Source organism: Temnothorax nylanderi, unplaced genomic scaffold (assembly GCF_030848795.1).
Source record: "Temnothorax nylanderi isolate EJ_2023f unplaced genomic scaffold, tnyl_v1.0 TNYL_tig0099_pilon, whole genome shotgun sequence".
Lineage (NCBI taxonomy): Eukaryota > Metazoa > Arthropoda > Insecta > Hymenoptera > Formicidae > Temnothorax > Temnothorax nylanderi.
The window spans coordinates 534,101-548,351 of record NW_027249161.1 but is presented as its reverse complement, the minus strand read 5'-3'; the positions used below and the strand labels follow the sequence as shown (position 1 = coordinate 548,351).

At 36.3% G+C, this 14,251-nt stretch overlaps 1 protein-coding gene across 4 annotated transcripts in view; it reads left to right on the top strand.

Moving 5' to 3' along the window:
- Kair1d (Kainate-type ionotropic glutamate receptor subunit 1D) overlaps positions 1 to 14,251 on the top strand; it is a 134,612-nt gene that overhangs the window by 109,906 nt on the left and 10,455 nt on the right. For all 4 annotated transcript variants that reach the window (XM_071711519.1, XM_071711520.1, XM_071711517.1 and 1 more), the window contains exons 7-11: positions 4,552 to 4,572; positions 6,703 to 6,855; positions 10,857 to 11,078; positions 12,901 to 13,192; positions 13,830 to 13,968. In XM_071711519.1, coding sequence (XP_071567620.1) covers positions 4,552 to 4,572; positions 6,703 to 6,855; positions 10,857 to 11,078; positions 12,901 to 13,192; positions 13,830 to 13,968 — 827 coding nt within the window. The remainder of the gene's footprint in view (positions 1 to 4,551; positions 4,573 to 6,702; positions 6,856 to 10,856; positions 11,079 to 12,900; positions 13,193 to 13,829; positions 13,969 to 14,251) is intronic.

The window sequence follows — 14,251 nt, the reverse complement described above, 5'->3', positions numbered from 1 at the left end:
GAATGACTAATCACGATGTCTCGTGAAATAGCAGTCTTTGCTCCTTTATCTTCATTCATCTGTCAAGATTACTCGAGTCAGCACCCTCATTCTCACCATTGTTCCATTTATATCTGCAGCTTGTCGTCCTAACATGCTAACATATAATCTACTTTACGTGGTTCCTTACATATGTGCGTGAGTAAAGAAAGCATTTATAAATATATAGATATAACATATAACTATATATAAAACATAATTTTCGGAAGGATGCTTATAAATTACCAATAGAAAAAGAATCGCTAATTATCATTAATAATTATTTTCTTGATTAAATTTACATCATTCTTACATCTTACAATTAAGTCTTAAGCTTGAAGAGCATAAGTCTGCCTAACGTTTTTTTTTTACTAATAAATAATGGCTAATAAATATGGCTTGTGTCAAACCATATTTCGTTGTAGTTCCATAAATACAGTCTGGTCTCGTAAACTTCGAGTGACGTAAAATAAAAATTTAAGGATTTTAAGAGCGAATCTTGCACGATGCGTTGCCGCCACACGCCATAAAAGAAGCGAATATAACGAAACGCCAATTCGCGAAAAGCGAATTATATCGTCCGTCGCATCTGGCACGGCATCAACTGCAGAAAAGTTGAGAAGCGCGAATCCGTATACGTTCGGCTATTTCGACGGAAGCAACATCTGCTGGGTCCAGCGCGCCCGGGCCCTTAAAAAGGCCAATTTGCCCGGACACGGTTGCACGTTCGCACGAACTTCCCAACAACTTTTTGCCGATGTTCTGCGGTATACGTAGCTGCAGTACCTCGTACGCGAGTATGTGACGGATCTGCTGCATCGTTCGTTGCAGCGTGTCGCGACATTATTCCGTAAAAGATGTTTTTTTTATGTCACCTCCCTCTTTTTCGCGTGAAAGTCGAGGTGTGATTCAAGCGCCCTAATATTTACTCTGTTGCCATAGCGTGATAAAAAATAAGGATGTACTTCTTAAGCCTATTTTCGTACAATCTATTTTTTAATAACATTACTCGTGAATTTAAAATGTTATTACGTAAAATTATAGATTATATACAGATTATTTGATTCAATATACCAGTCTGTTTGATATGTATACTTTTATGCCTCTTTTTACAAAACAACGACGTTCCTGAACGTTTCTGAAAGCGTGAGAATTTTTAATACAAATATAATTATAATAACTAAGATATCTCTATACTTGCAATTCTATTCTATTCTAATTCTCTATTCTTACAATTCCAGATTTATAAGAAAATATAGCAACAGAAATAATAAAATAAATTGTTCAAGGTTTAGTTTATTTTTATGAAAGTGTCAATGTTATTTATAACGTGGAATTTGCACAATTCTTGGTTTAATTCCGTGAACGTCTGTTAAAATTAAATAATTTGGACAAATTGATTAATATTTAAGAACGAACTTACATTAGTAAAACACAAAATAAATTTAGTAAAATTCTAAAATAAAATAACTAATTGAGATCAGTAAATAATTACCGGCATACAAAGGAAACTCTGTAATCGTTGGTTTTCTTCCACTCTGTCTCCCTTGTAATTTCAACATAAATTTTCTTTTAGAAAAATGTATGTTTGATCCGTGACCCGTTCATAATGTAAAGATAATAATTCTGCTCATGCATGTGATAAACATGTGGTATAATATTAATAAAAAGGATATAAAAATTTTAAATTTTCTTCCAATCGCATTATATACTCATATGGTCACGCTTACAGTAAGAACGAAAAAGATATTATACATATATAATAAATGTGGTCAGTTAGGTCGAATTAAACAATCATTTTTATTAGTTATTACTGGCTAAGTAAAGGAATATTTTCTGTATATTCAAAACATTTCTTTCTTTCACTTATACCTACTTTTGATCCTCACATTATTCAAAGCCTTTATAGTTTCATATATTTTAATTTTGAGTAACTAATTAATTAATATAGAAAAAAATTACATATATTTCGAGAATATTAATCCACGGAATTAATCCAAGGCTACTGTATAGTACAGTAATAATTCAACACATACCGATCTAATTTAAACCTAAGAGAAAAAAAATGCTATAGTCGAGAATATTACTATCGAGAATACTGCTCGATATTAATTACTAATTAACTACGGTTATCTGACTGGTTCAATTGTTTGATAGCCTTATTGGCCTCTTAAAAAAAATTACTAATTAATAATTACTTGATATTTGTTTTCGAAATGTACAAATCTCGTATTCTCTTATCTTTTGAGACTTATTTACGGTAAAAAAATAATTGCACACAACTCTTTTTTATCAGGAACATGCCTCCGCGTACTTTGTTTTCTGTCACATGACATAGGCGACAGAATTCGCGGTGGCTTTCCCATGACATGGAGAGACAACCAATAGTTCACGGAAGATATATCATCGTGGCGACAGATAGTGCGTCTTCGATACTCGCTTCGAAGAGAGGAAAAGAACGAAATGCCGGCACAAAGAAACTCTCTCTCTCTCTCTCTCTCTCTCTCTCTCTCTCTCTCTCTCTCTCTCTCTCTCTCTCTCTCTCTCTCTCTCTCTCTCTCTCTCTCTCTCTCTCTCTCTCTCTCTTTCTCTCTCTCTCTCTCTCTCTCTCTCTCTCTCTCTCTCTCTCTCTCTCTCTCTCTCTCTCTCTCTCTCTCTCTCTCTCTCTCTCTCTCTCTCTCTCTCTCTCTCTCTCTCTCTCTCTCTCTCTCTCTCTCTCTCTCTCTCTCTCTCTCTCTCGGTCGACTTTCTTGTACGATCTTCTAAAATAAAACTTATAAAATCGTCAATTGGAAGTCGCAAAACGAATGGCGCCAAAGACTGCGCCATCGATTCGTGGCACGCAGAGACGCTAGTAATAAAAACTTTCTCAATTTGCCAGTTTCATCAGGCACAGTGTCGCAGCTTTACGGAGGTGCCGCCCATCAGACTTCCCACCGTTAAAATTAGAAATATAAAAATCGCTGAATAATAAAGAAAAAGAGTAACCGAGCTTCTTGAATAATCCGAATTCAGATACTTGTGAGTAAAACTAATACCTACAGTTTTTTACACTCGGCAATTAATAAAAAAAATACTAAATATATAAAGCCTTAATCTTTCGATGATAATATACATTCATTAGTTACTTTACTTTACTTTTGCTTTGTAGATTTTAGAAAGATTAAGAAATCAGATCATATATTCAATAACTTAAGAATACGTGAGCCATGATGAATAGAAAGTAGATTGATTTCGTTCTTCTACATCTATACAAACGGGAAAACGTTTTTCATTCTTATGGAACGAATCCTTCTAAGACCGTACAATTGACAGAAGATCTCTAAATAGACGTCGTATTCATGAAAGATTTATCGGTATATAAAAGACTATTTCTTTCTCCATTAATTTAAGGACGTTCTATAAACCCACACGCAGCTACATTTAAGAAAATATGTAAATGCCTGGAGAATCAAATAAATATGTATTGATATATGATTAATCCATTTTTCCGTCTTTCGGAAGAGACGTTAAACCGTTTTGGTCCAAAGGAGGAAATAGGAATGGAGGAATAGAATAGGATGAAGTGGTGAATAGGGTTGGGTACGTCCCTTCAAAAACGCCCTTTAAGGCCCCTTGGGGTAAATAAAGTATATATCTTTATCCTTTTTATGATTAATCCATTTTCTCAAATAACATCGGTAATACCTTTCAGAAAAACAGAAGTGTTTAATTATCATATCTCCTAACTCAATAATTAATAATTTGGTTTAGTGTCGCATTACGCTTATACACACAAAGTATGGACAAAACATTAAGCAGCGCCAAGACATCATTGGAACAGTTATGAGAGTTAACATAGTCACAACATCGGCGCCGCCGATTCGAGATTTAACGACGACATTACGCAAAGGCATCGTCACATAACGAACAATCACGTTTGGGCGAATTCCGTAACGGGGATATGTCTGTCCCTCGGAGGGATGTGGGCAATCCCATTACGAGCGTGTCAAAGCCAGGCTAATTAACTCAATCGCGTACACGCGGCGACAAACAAACGGACAATACATTGATTCGATTACAGACGCGGGGATACAGCCCGGTGGAATCGTTAGGACCGGCAACGAGCATAAGCTCGTTATTCCAGGCTTGTGCATAAATTGCAGATTATTTTGCGACACCACTTGTCCCGTAGACTTACGTAAGAAGTTCAACGCGGTAATTACACGGCACAATTTGGTTCCTTACTAGTTAGCAAGTACATCCGGGTTTGCGACTTTCTATGGGTGATCAAAGGACTATCTTTCTTCATTCCCGGTATTTCACGCATCGAGGACACACCCGGACACACAGTCACAGTTATCTTCTGTCATCGAATTTAACGCCCTATACACATTATATTATTATACGCCCTACATATATTATACATTATACTTTTTACATTATAATTTTTCATTCTTTTAAGGTATAAAAAAATACTTTGTACTTACTTCGATTTTGGAAAATTTAATAATTAATTGTGCTTTTCTTTTCTTTCACGCACGCGTGGAGCAGAATAATCTCACTACCATAAAGGTAAGTTAAAGATACGTTTCTTAATTGCCAGACAAATAAAACAACATCTACTGCAGAAGTAATTTTAATATAATTTATTTTGATACAGTGCGTTTACATATTTTCTAATTCTCATAAGTTTTACGGCAAGAAACATACTGAAATTAATAGCTGTGCTTTAAAAAAAATTTCACGACGATATAAAACGGTCGTTTTTACGTTTATAATTCATTATTCGTAGAGTCAATGAAGCGTTAAACCGATCCAACATCTCACATTTCATACGAGTGAATTATCTGCGAAAAGCGAGAACGTTTAATCAAGAACGTCAATCGATTCATTTGTGAATATTGGAAACTGCAGCTCTATGAAATTGTACGATTATTGTGTAGCATTGTCCGTATTTAATGTATTGTAGGTACTACATCGTATCAAAATATCGCATAGCAACGAGCTATAGTTTGAATTTAAATTTCTTGAAATTAAGGAAAATACTGAAAAAAAATTATTCTTTTTATTAATTTTATATGAATCTTATTCTGATTATATGGAAGAGTAAAAAGATTAAAAATCGTCAAAATAGAAAATTACTTAAAGAATTCTGAGGCATTCTGTGTGTTCTATATCGAGTAGAATAAAGGTAGTATTAAAATAAAATAAAGTGATATAAAATTTAGCCGCATGCTTTTTGGATAAAAGAAGCATGAGGAGCTATCCCAAAGCTATCCCGATCGTAGTCGCGCAATCGGAATCGATTTCCCGCTTGCTCACGAAGTATCGAGAAACTATCGGGACCCTCTTCAGATGTCATCCGAATTTCCATGATAAGACAACTGACGAAAGACGGGATTATTTCGGTCGGAAACCTTTTCGGATAATTTTATGATAGCTTTCCAAATAACCCAAAAAAGAAAAGACTTCTATCGATACTCGGAAATAAATTCAGCACGTCGATATTTTTCAGCATGAAATTTTAACGTAAACCGTACGACGTGCCGCATCTTTTACCTTTCGCGAGTGATGCGCGAGTAATGAATAAAGTTAGGGGAAAGCGCGTCGTTTTCTTGGGAGACTTCTCGAAAGAAACTTTCGGTCGGCGTAAGGATATCATCCTATAGTTCCTTCATATCGGGAAACACGTGAATCGGATACATTGACTAGTTTCTTCGTAAATACGCTCTCCGCGAGAGAGGCCTCGTAAAATCCGGTAAGGATATTGGTTGTCCCGAATATATCGGGAGGAATATACACCCCTACGGCGCGATATCGGAGGTGATATCGCTTTTACAGCGACAGTATCGCGGGGATGTCGCGCGCATGAGTCACGAAATATAAATGTCGGGGAAACAAAGGCGCCAATTTGCCGTGAAATCCTCCGAGATTTCGTTCTTCCGCGCGTTAAGGCGGAAACAAGAATTTCTCCACCTCCGATCTCTATCTCCAAAAGTCCTTTCGTGAAATGGTGAATTCGAGAGATTTAACCTTTCTCCTCCTTTGGATAATTTCAATATCGCGAGTGTGTGGAATTGCAAATTCCACCCAAGATAGTCCGTAGGTCGAAAATTTCCCTTTGAAATCTCGCACCTAGGTACTATCGAATGTATAATTCTCTTGATATGTATATATGTATTAAGAGTCTCATACGATAATCACGCACAATATACTTTATTGCATCAATGAATATACATGTACTAATAAATACTCGAAATTGATTTTGTAATAACACAGAATTAAACTTCGGTTTATAATACTTTATTTGGAAAATCCAAACTTGGATAATATGAAAGTTCTATTATGATTCAATTAACAAAATTATAATTATCATTGGAAGTTTGAGACATGAAAAAGGATACTCCTCACTTTTTGCGAGTGAAAATCGTTGCCAAAATTTAATATAAAATACTATCTTATAATTTTCTAGGATATTCGGTAGACACGTGCATAAGATACATAAAGTGATAGGTTCGGATTATATATGTCACGCAATATTGAGATAGCTTTTTTCTAGACGGAAAGATGCTTTTTTCAAGGCGAGCCTTTTCGCGCGCCCAACGTTTCTTAAAATCTTCCATCCAATCACTTTGCGCGAAGTATCTTATATACGCCGTATCTCTCATGTCGATGACATCTCGTCATGTTTGCAATTCGTAGACTGAAACGTCGTTGCTGTACGATGCCGTCCATCTCTTCGCCAAGGCATTACACGACCTCGACACGTCCCAACAGATCGATATCAAGCCGTTATCCTGCGAATCAACGGACACCTGGCCTCACGGATACTCGCTCATCAACTACATGAAGATCGTGAGTAATTGACTAGAACTTTTAATGTATTATGTGTATTTTCAAGTATAAAACATCTATGCTCTTTGTGTCAAAGTCTTATACGCTTTTTTGAACTATTCTAATAAATATAAATTAATTAAGTTATAATATGTATGTATATAAGTAAAATAGTAAATAATGCATTAATAATCTCGGTAAATACTTTTATTTCTCTCACATTTCTTTATTTAGTTTTTAATTTCTATACGCGGCGATTGTCTTAATTTTAGATACACAATCCATCGATATAAATCTATATTTTCATAGCGGTTTTATTTATATGAACGACGTAATTCTCACATTTCTAACATTGAATGCATAATCTTTATATTAGATAAATTAAATACCAAATTAGCTTATTTACGTTTAGCATACAATACCAAATATACCAAATACAATACCAAATATTCCACGCGTAACTGTCATGAATATGGATTGTTAGGCTTAGCCGAATTTAATTTAAACTAATTAAGCAGTCAAATGAATTTACATTAGGGACAATGAGTGACGGAGTGACAATGAGGGACAATGTGTGTGACGGGATCTCCGCAATTCTTTCAAGCGTAAAATATTTCGCCGCGATTCCCGTAAAACACGGGTTGACGAGGCGCTCGCAATATAATAGCAAAGGCGATATGTTTATCGACAGCCACCTTTCTGCATGATTAGTGCACGCTCGTATTCAACGATGCAACGATGCAAGGCAGAAAGCGGGTTATCGCGAATATATCACGCTAGGGAGAAATTAATCTCGCGCACCACCAATCGATCGCACCGACAACGTAATAAGCCATTATAACGATACGCTTAATCCAACCAACTCGCTCGCTCGCTCGCCTTTCACATAATCCACGTACCGCTCATTAACAAGCAGCACACGAGTCTTGCCATGTGCATTACGCACAATGCATGATAAGCCATCATCCGTTATCCCGTAACGCGTAAGGTATAAAATAAAATTTTTAATTTTCCTTCCTCGGAATATCTCAATCAGAGGTAAATCACACACACGCATATATTGGCACTACCATCTTCTAACATTTCTATAGATTTTTTAAGGCTTATTTAACGTTCGCATGTATATATTAAAAATTACGTAACAGATGGATTGATCTTCTTACCTTCAAAGTCCATATTTATCATGATCATGTAGCATGAAAATTAATCATACTTTTGATATCGCAAGTCAACATCAGATATGACTTTGATACAGAGTTTGTGTATACTAAAAAGTAATGAAAGAGCCAAGACTTTTGCATATTTAATGTAATGCGGATATATGTAAATGTGTAAATCCCGCGCGTTTTCCGGTTGACTTTGAATGCAACGCGCAAAAGATTATCTTCGCGTTATTCTTCGCGAGTAGAGGAAAACATTTGATAAACACGTGACACACGCGTGGTCACGTGGAAGGAAATCATGCGGAGCACGGACGCATTGACTTGCCGCGATCCGCGCGATTGTTCCCGTGGGACAATGGAAAGTTACTCCAGTTTAAACGAAGCTGTCACGCGTGCTGACAAATTGTTGTTCGCGGTTTCGCCGCGGAGCATCCTGACGCGAAGGACTGCATAGGCCGTATGTATGCTGTGCATCGCATAGCTTGTGCATAGATTTACAAGCACGATATTCAAGCCATGTACGACGAAGTTTCTAATCGATACGAACTGGTTTCGTAACTCTTTCTTTAAATTTACTTTCTAAAAAAAACCTACTTGAAGATAATAAAGATTCAGATTTTTATGCTAAATGGAGCGTTTTCGAATATATGAACATTTAAAGGCTCAGACTGTTAATAAATCAATTATTAAGACTTAAGACAGTAAAAAGGATAAAGCCACAACATTGACGCGTTGAAACATTGTATTTATAATAAAACCCTATATTCTATTTTTTATAAAATTTTGCGTGAATACTACGAGCTTCTCTCTCCGGTCAGACAATAATGTGTGCTTTTCATTTAGCGACTCAAGTCGACACAAGCGTTAATTCTGTCTCTTTTCAACATCTAGTGAGCAACAAAGATAGAATGACGCTTGTGTCGACTTGAGTCGCTAAATAAAAAGCACACAATGTATTTTTTAAAGAAATTTAGCTTATCAAATTTTTTTTTAAATAGATAAATTAGTATACACGAGGTAATCTATGTGCGTGTGGTAGACGTTGGAGAATTATTCATATTGATTGCATCTCGCATGATCCCGATGTAATCTATTTATTCGCAGCAAATGCTGTCACGGCGTACAAGCACTGCAGCTGCTTAACAGCGAAATCGAACGGCATGGCACAGGATATGGTAACGCACAGCGTCAGTAGATACGAGTTACCGTAAATATAAATATGCATTGCACGCAGGATATGGAAACGTGCCTCGTCATACACGTCGCCGTGTTGAAATTGACAAGTACTGGAAGATATGTTCTGACGCCGAGGCGGCTCTCGCGTGCACTCGTGACTGCGTATATGTCACGAACGAACGAAACCTGTCGCTCACGCGGCCGAATGTCCCGATCGGGATAAGCAAAAACTGTCGATAGAACCAGACGTGTAATTTCGGCGGACTTGTTACGCAACTACCCAATTACGCGATATACGCGTCCGTGTGTGCGGGCTTACAAGTTACGTAATGTCTCTAATCTTTATAAAAACTCAGAATACCTCTTATCAATCATGAAAAAAATAACATTTAAAAAAATATTTTTCAATCTATAGTTTATTTTATCTAAAATCATATTTTGAAAGATATGATTCATAATACTCTTTTATACATTTAAAATTATGAATCTTCAACATTATTTCATACTGTGACGATAATGAAGAATATTTTTAGACAAAGAAAATGTTTTAAAATGCTATGATTATGTCAGAATTCACTCGTTAGTTTTCTAGATTTTGTGATGAATAATGCACATTATGTTGTCACTGATAATTTTTTTTCCGGTAGGCATGATAATATATCATAGTTATGTGTATCTATTTGTGATATTGATATGACGTTCGTCTAATGACGCTACATTGATCAATTGAAATTGGTTCAGTCCTTCCAAGGATCACGTCATAAGTCGTCGGTAATGATAGCACCTAAATTAATCTCGGAGTGTCAGAACAGAATTTAATTTCGCGATATTCATGAAACGGTAATTACAAGCAGTCGCCCAGAATTTCGTCCGCAATTACACCGCATCGTTTTCGGAATGTACAATATGTGCGCAAGGGAAAGACGATCCAGAGTTCGGTTATCATGCGGTACGTAATTACTCGCGAATCGCTTTACGAACAATTTATTATGATAGAATTTCCGCCTCAAAATATAGTCGCGTATTAACGGCATCTTCAGTGTTTCCCAAGTAATTGCGAAGTGTAACACCCGGCATACTGCCGCCAGATGCCCGTTTCGTATCGAATTTACGAGCGGTAAATGTTTAGACATATCCTTTATATGCGTATACGTAATAAATGCACCGTGAATCGACTCGTACCCAAATTCGGCTGTGTGTACATACATCTATCTTCGTTCTCAAATTTCTTTCGGTCAAGTCATTGAATATGTTGGTAATTAAGTGCAGATTTATATATATGAGTAAAATTTACATAAAATTAAATTGTGTTAATGAATTTTTTGCCAGCAACAAAACATCAAAGATGTGAAATCAGAAATTTAAATTTAGCAAAATTTTTGACACAATTTTTAAGACTCGCTAATCTCCGCACATCACGCACGCACAACGTTACATATTAAATTCTTATCGGCTGTACTTTGATTTATTCGCGCATAAACCGTCATGTCAGATATTTCAATATTTTAATATGCATATATATAATCAAAAATATCAACAATATATTTTGATATCCTATTTAAAAACAAGCATATAATATCAATAATCTCTCGTGATTACGTAAAATTAATAACTAAATATGATATTTAGGAATATAGCATATGTACAATTTTAACTGCTAAATATTTTCGACGTGTATATCAGGTAGAGATGACGGGGCTCACGGGTATTATCAAGTTCGATCATCAGGGATTTCGCTCCGACTTCGTTCTAGACATCATCGAGCTGAATAACAAAGAAGGCTTGAAGAAAATCGGTACTTGGAACAGTACCAAAGGTATCAACTTCACGAGGAGCTACGGCGACGTTTACACTCAAATTGTTGAAAACTTACAGAATAAGACTTTCATCGTGACGACTATACTGGTGAGTAACCGTGTTTCCAAAGAATGCGCGCGCGCGCGGCTTTCCTCCCTCAAACATCAGAATAATATATTGAATAAAACTTTCATCTTCGAATACTTAAGTTTGGTTTCTTTGAATCTCATAAATAATTGAATACTATTTAATTTGAATGAAATAAGATAATGTGTAATATTATATTTTTCCTATTTCTTTAACTGATTTGATTGTATTATAGAAATTGCATTCTTTGTTGGTTTTCTGTTATAGAAAAATAATAAATATCAATTAATTAAGTAGTTTAATTTATTAAAATACTACAATATACGTGTCTTTAAATCGCACTAAATCTCTCTTATCTTATTAGCGTTTAAAACAAGTTGTACTAACGAGGTAGAAAGTAGAAATTTAAGGTAATTATGTTACAAAATGCATATGAAACTCTAGGAAAAGAAAAAAATTATTCAATTTGCGATATAAATTTTAAAAACATTATGCGAAGTTTCAATTGGAATAAAGAAATATACTAAATCATTATTTATTTCGTTCGAAGACATGTCTGCAAAAATCGTGACAATCGCGCAGCGGGCTCGGAAATCGTTGCTTTAATCGAGGCGCGAACAAAACAGGAACGTCGCCGCATTTAAGCAGCGCAGGCACAGCGGGATGGAAAAATTTTTTCCATCCATTAGCGAAGCTTGCGCACTCGTTAACTTCCCGCTTCCCCTTTTTACTCGGCGAGGAAAGAAGAAGATAAGAGGGACGCGGAAACCAGATATGCGCGCGACTTAATTGAAGTTTTCGCGACGCGCTCGATTCACATTACTTATTCTCAACGCTAATTGCGGCGACAAATAATGTACTGGGTAATGTATTAAGTACTTCGAAACTCGCCCGAGAAAGGGACGACAGCAAGTTTCCCGCGCGGTAAGAAGCGGGATACGTTGCGTGAGAATCGTTCTCGTAAAAACTTCGATGCCCTAACGTTTCTTCGGTATATACGTTCGGATCCGCAGCTAAACGGATCTGTCACTGATAAGAACATGCAACGTGTCCTAGGTGTACATTGCAGAATGCTACGAAACTTATATCAAATGTTATATAAAAGATCATTCTCTGAATTTCATTTTTAAAATCAGTAAAATTTAGAAAGTTCCATTTTCCAATATAAAGGCATAAAAATATATTAATTTACGTGTTTCTATTGCCAGGAATAAATACAACAAATACTATTCTAACATGTGTTTATGGCGGAATCTTAATTAAAAAGTATTTAAATATCTAAATTTATTTTAAGCTCTATCTCTCGATGGATCTGGAAATTCATCAAAAATTATCAGTAGTTCTTTTCTTATAATTTTTCGATTAAGTATTTTGCCATCTATACTTAAAACGCAAAATTTAGAAATTAGATTTATTTAATAACGAAGATAATATTATTTCAAGCTCTATCTCTCGATAAATCTGGAAATTTATCAAAATTTTCTCATAATTTCAATTTCCATCATTAAGTATTTTGCCATCTATACTTAAAACAAAATCAGATTCACTTGATATCTAAGATAATGTTATTCGCAAAATAAACCCTGATATTTTTTCAAAGCTGTGTTGAAAGAAATGTTGAACACACACACATTGCCTTGCATTAAATTCTTCTAATCCAACTTCAATCCCGATACTGATATGAGGCGCTTCGCCAAGATTATTTCATGCAGATTATAACTTCACTGGCGATCTCGTCGGGAGCTATCTCCCGAATGCCCCGATGTACCCGATAAACTCGTAGCGCTCCTTTAAATGCCTATACGCCGCACAGTATTGACAGCAGCTCATTACCTGATCGCAGAGCGCGCCGTACTGTATGCGGAAGGACTCGAGCGAGAAGCTCACCGGAAATGCGCAATTCGAAGGCTACAGCATCGACTTGATTTACGAGATATCGCGGCTGCTTGGATTCAATTATACGTTCCGGCTTGTGCCGGACGGACGTTACGGCTCGTACAACGCGCAGACGAAGGAATGGGACGGGATGATGAAGGAGCTGCTCGAGCAAAAGGCCGATCTCGCGATCGGTGATCTCACCATCACGTACGATCGGGAACAGGTTGTGGACTTCACGACGCCGTTCATGCCTTTAGGTGAGAGCCAACAACATTACGAAGTCGTGCAGCAAACACCGGCCACGATTTTACGATTTCCATAAACACGTTATGAAAAGAGTTGTAAAAAATATATATACCTTTACGCGATTAGCTTGAAATAACGTTATGACATTTTTTTAACAATGTTATTGCATGCTTTCACAAGCCTCGGGAAATAGCGGGGAAAAGATAAGCACGCACGGGAATTTTAGGCAAACACATTATTGGTATCAAAGAAATGACTGCTTTTACCGAAAAAATATTATTTAATTACATTTCTGTATAAAACGGCCAAAGCAGAAATTTAAAAATCGTATTTCTGAAAAAATAATGGTACGTGTACAATAGTGTCATAAATGCAAAATTATTCTCAAGTTAAAATAACGGGATAAAATTTAAAATATCACACACACGGCGAGCAATCTTTGTCCTGCGTATCTCCGAAATAATTTCTCCGAGCGCAATTTTGTGGGGCCATTATGTATCTTCGTAAGCCATAGATGGTCGTAACGAAAACCGGAGTAAATCTCACGGGTGATTATATTCGGTCCACTGTGTCCACACATCAATGCTACCTACCTACTTGCGGTCTCCGCCGTGGCTGAGCATAAAATGAGAAATTTTGAATTTCCAGGGATCAGCATACTTTACCGCAAACCCATAAAGCAACCGCCGAATTTGTTCTCGTTCCTCAGCCCTCTTAGCCTCGACGTTTGGATCTACATGGCAACGGCTTATCTCGGGGTCTCCGTGCTCCTCTTTATACTAGCCAGGCAAGTGAAACCATTTTAAATTCCTCCGCGACGAAATGTCGTGACTGCACTGTTCTGGAAATTTGATCCCCTATCTAATCGATGCGATCGCGTCGTCTCCTGTAACATGATGCATCGATGAATTAAGTACGAAGGAAACGTGAGCCTATCTTGCTTCGATGATTCTTGCACGTCTTTGTTTCAGAAAAATTAATGATTAAAATTTTAATTTATATCGACATCCGTGTTGTTTCCTAACTTATTTCCACGGCGAGAATATCCAATTATTCTATCGGTCTAATAT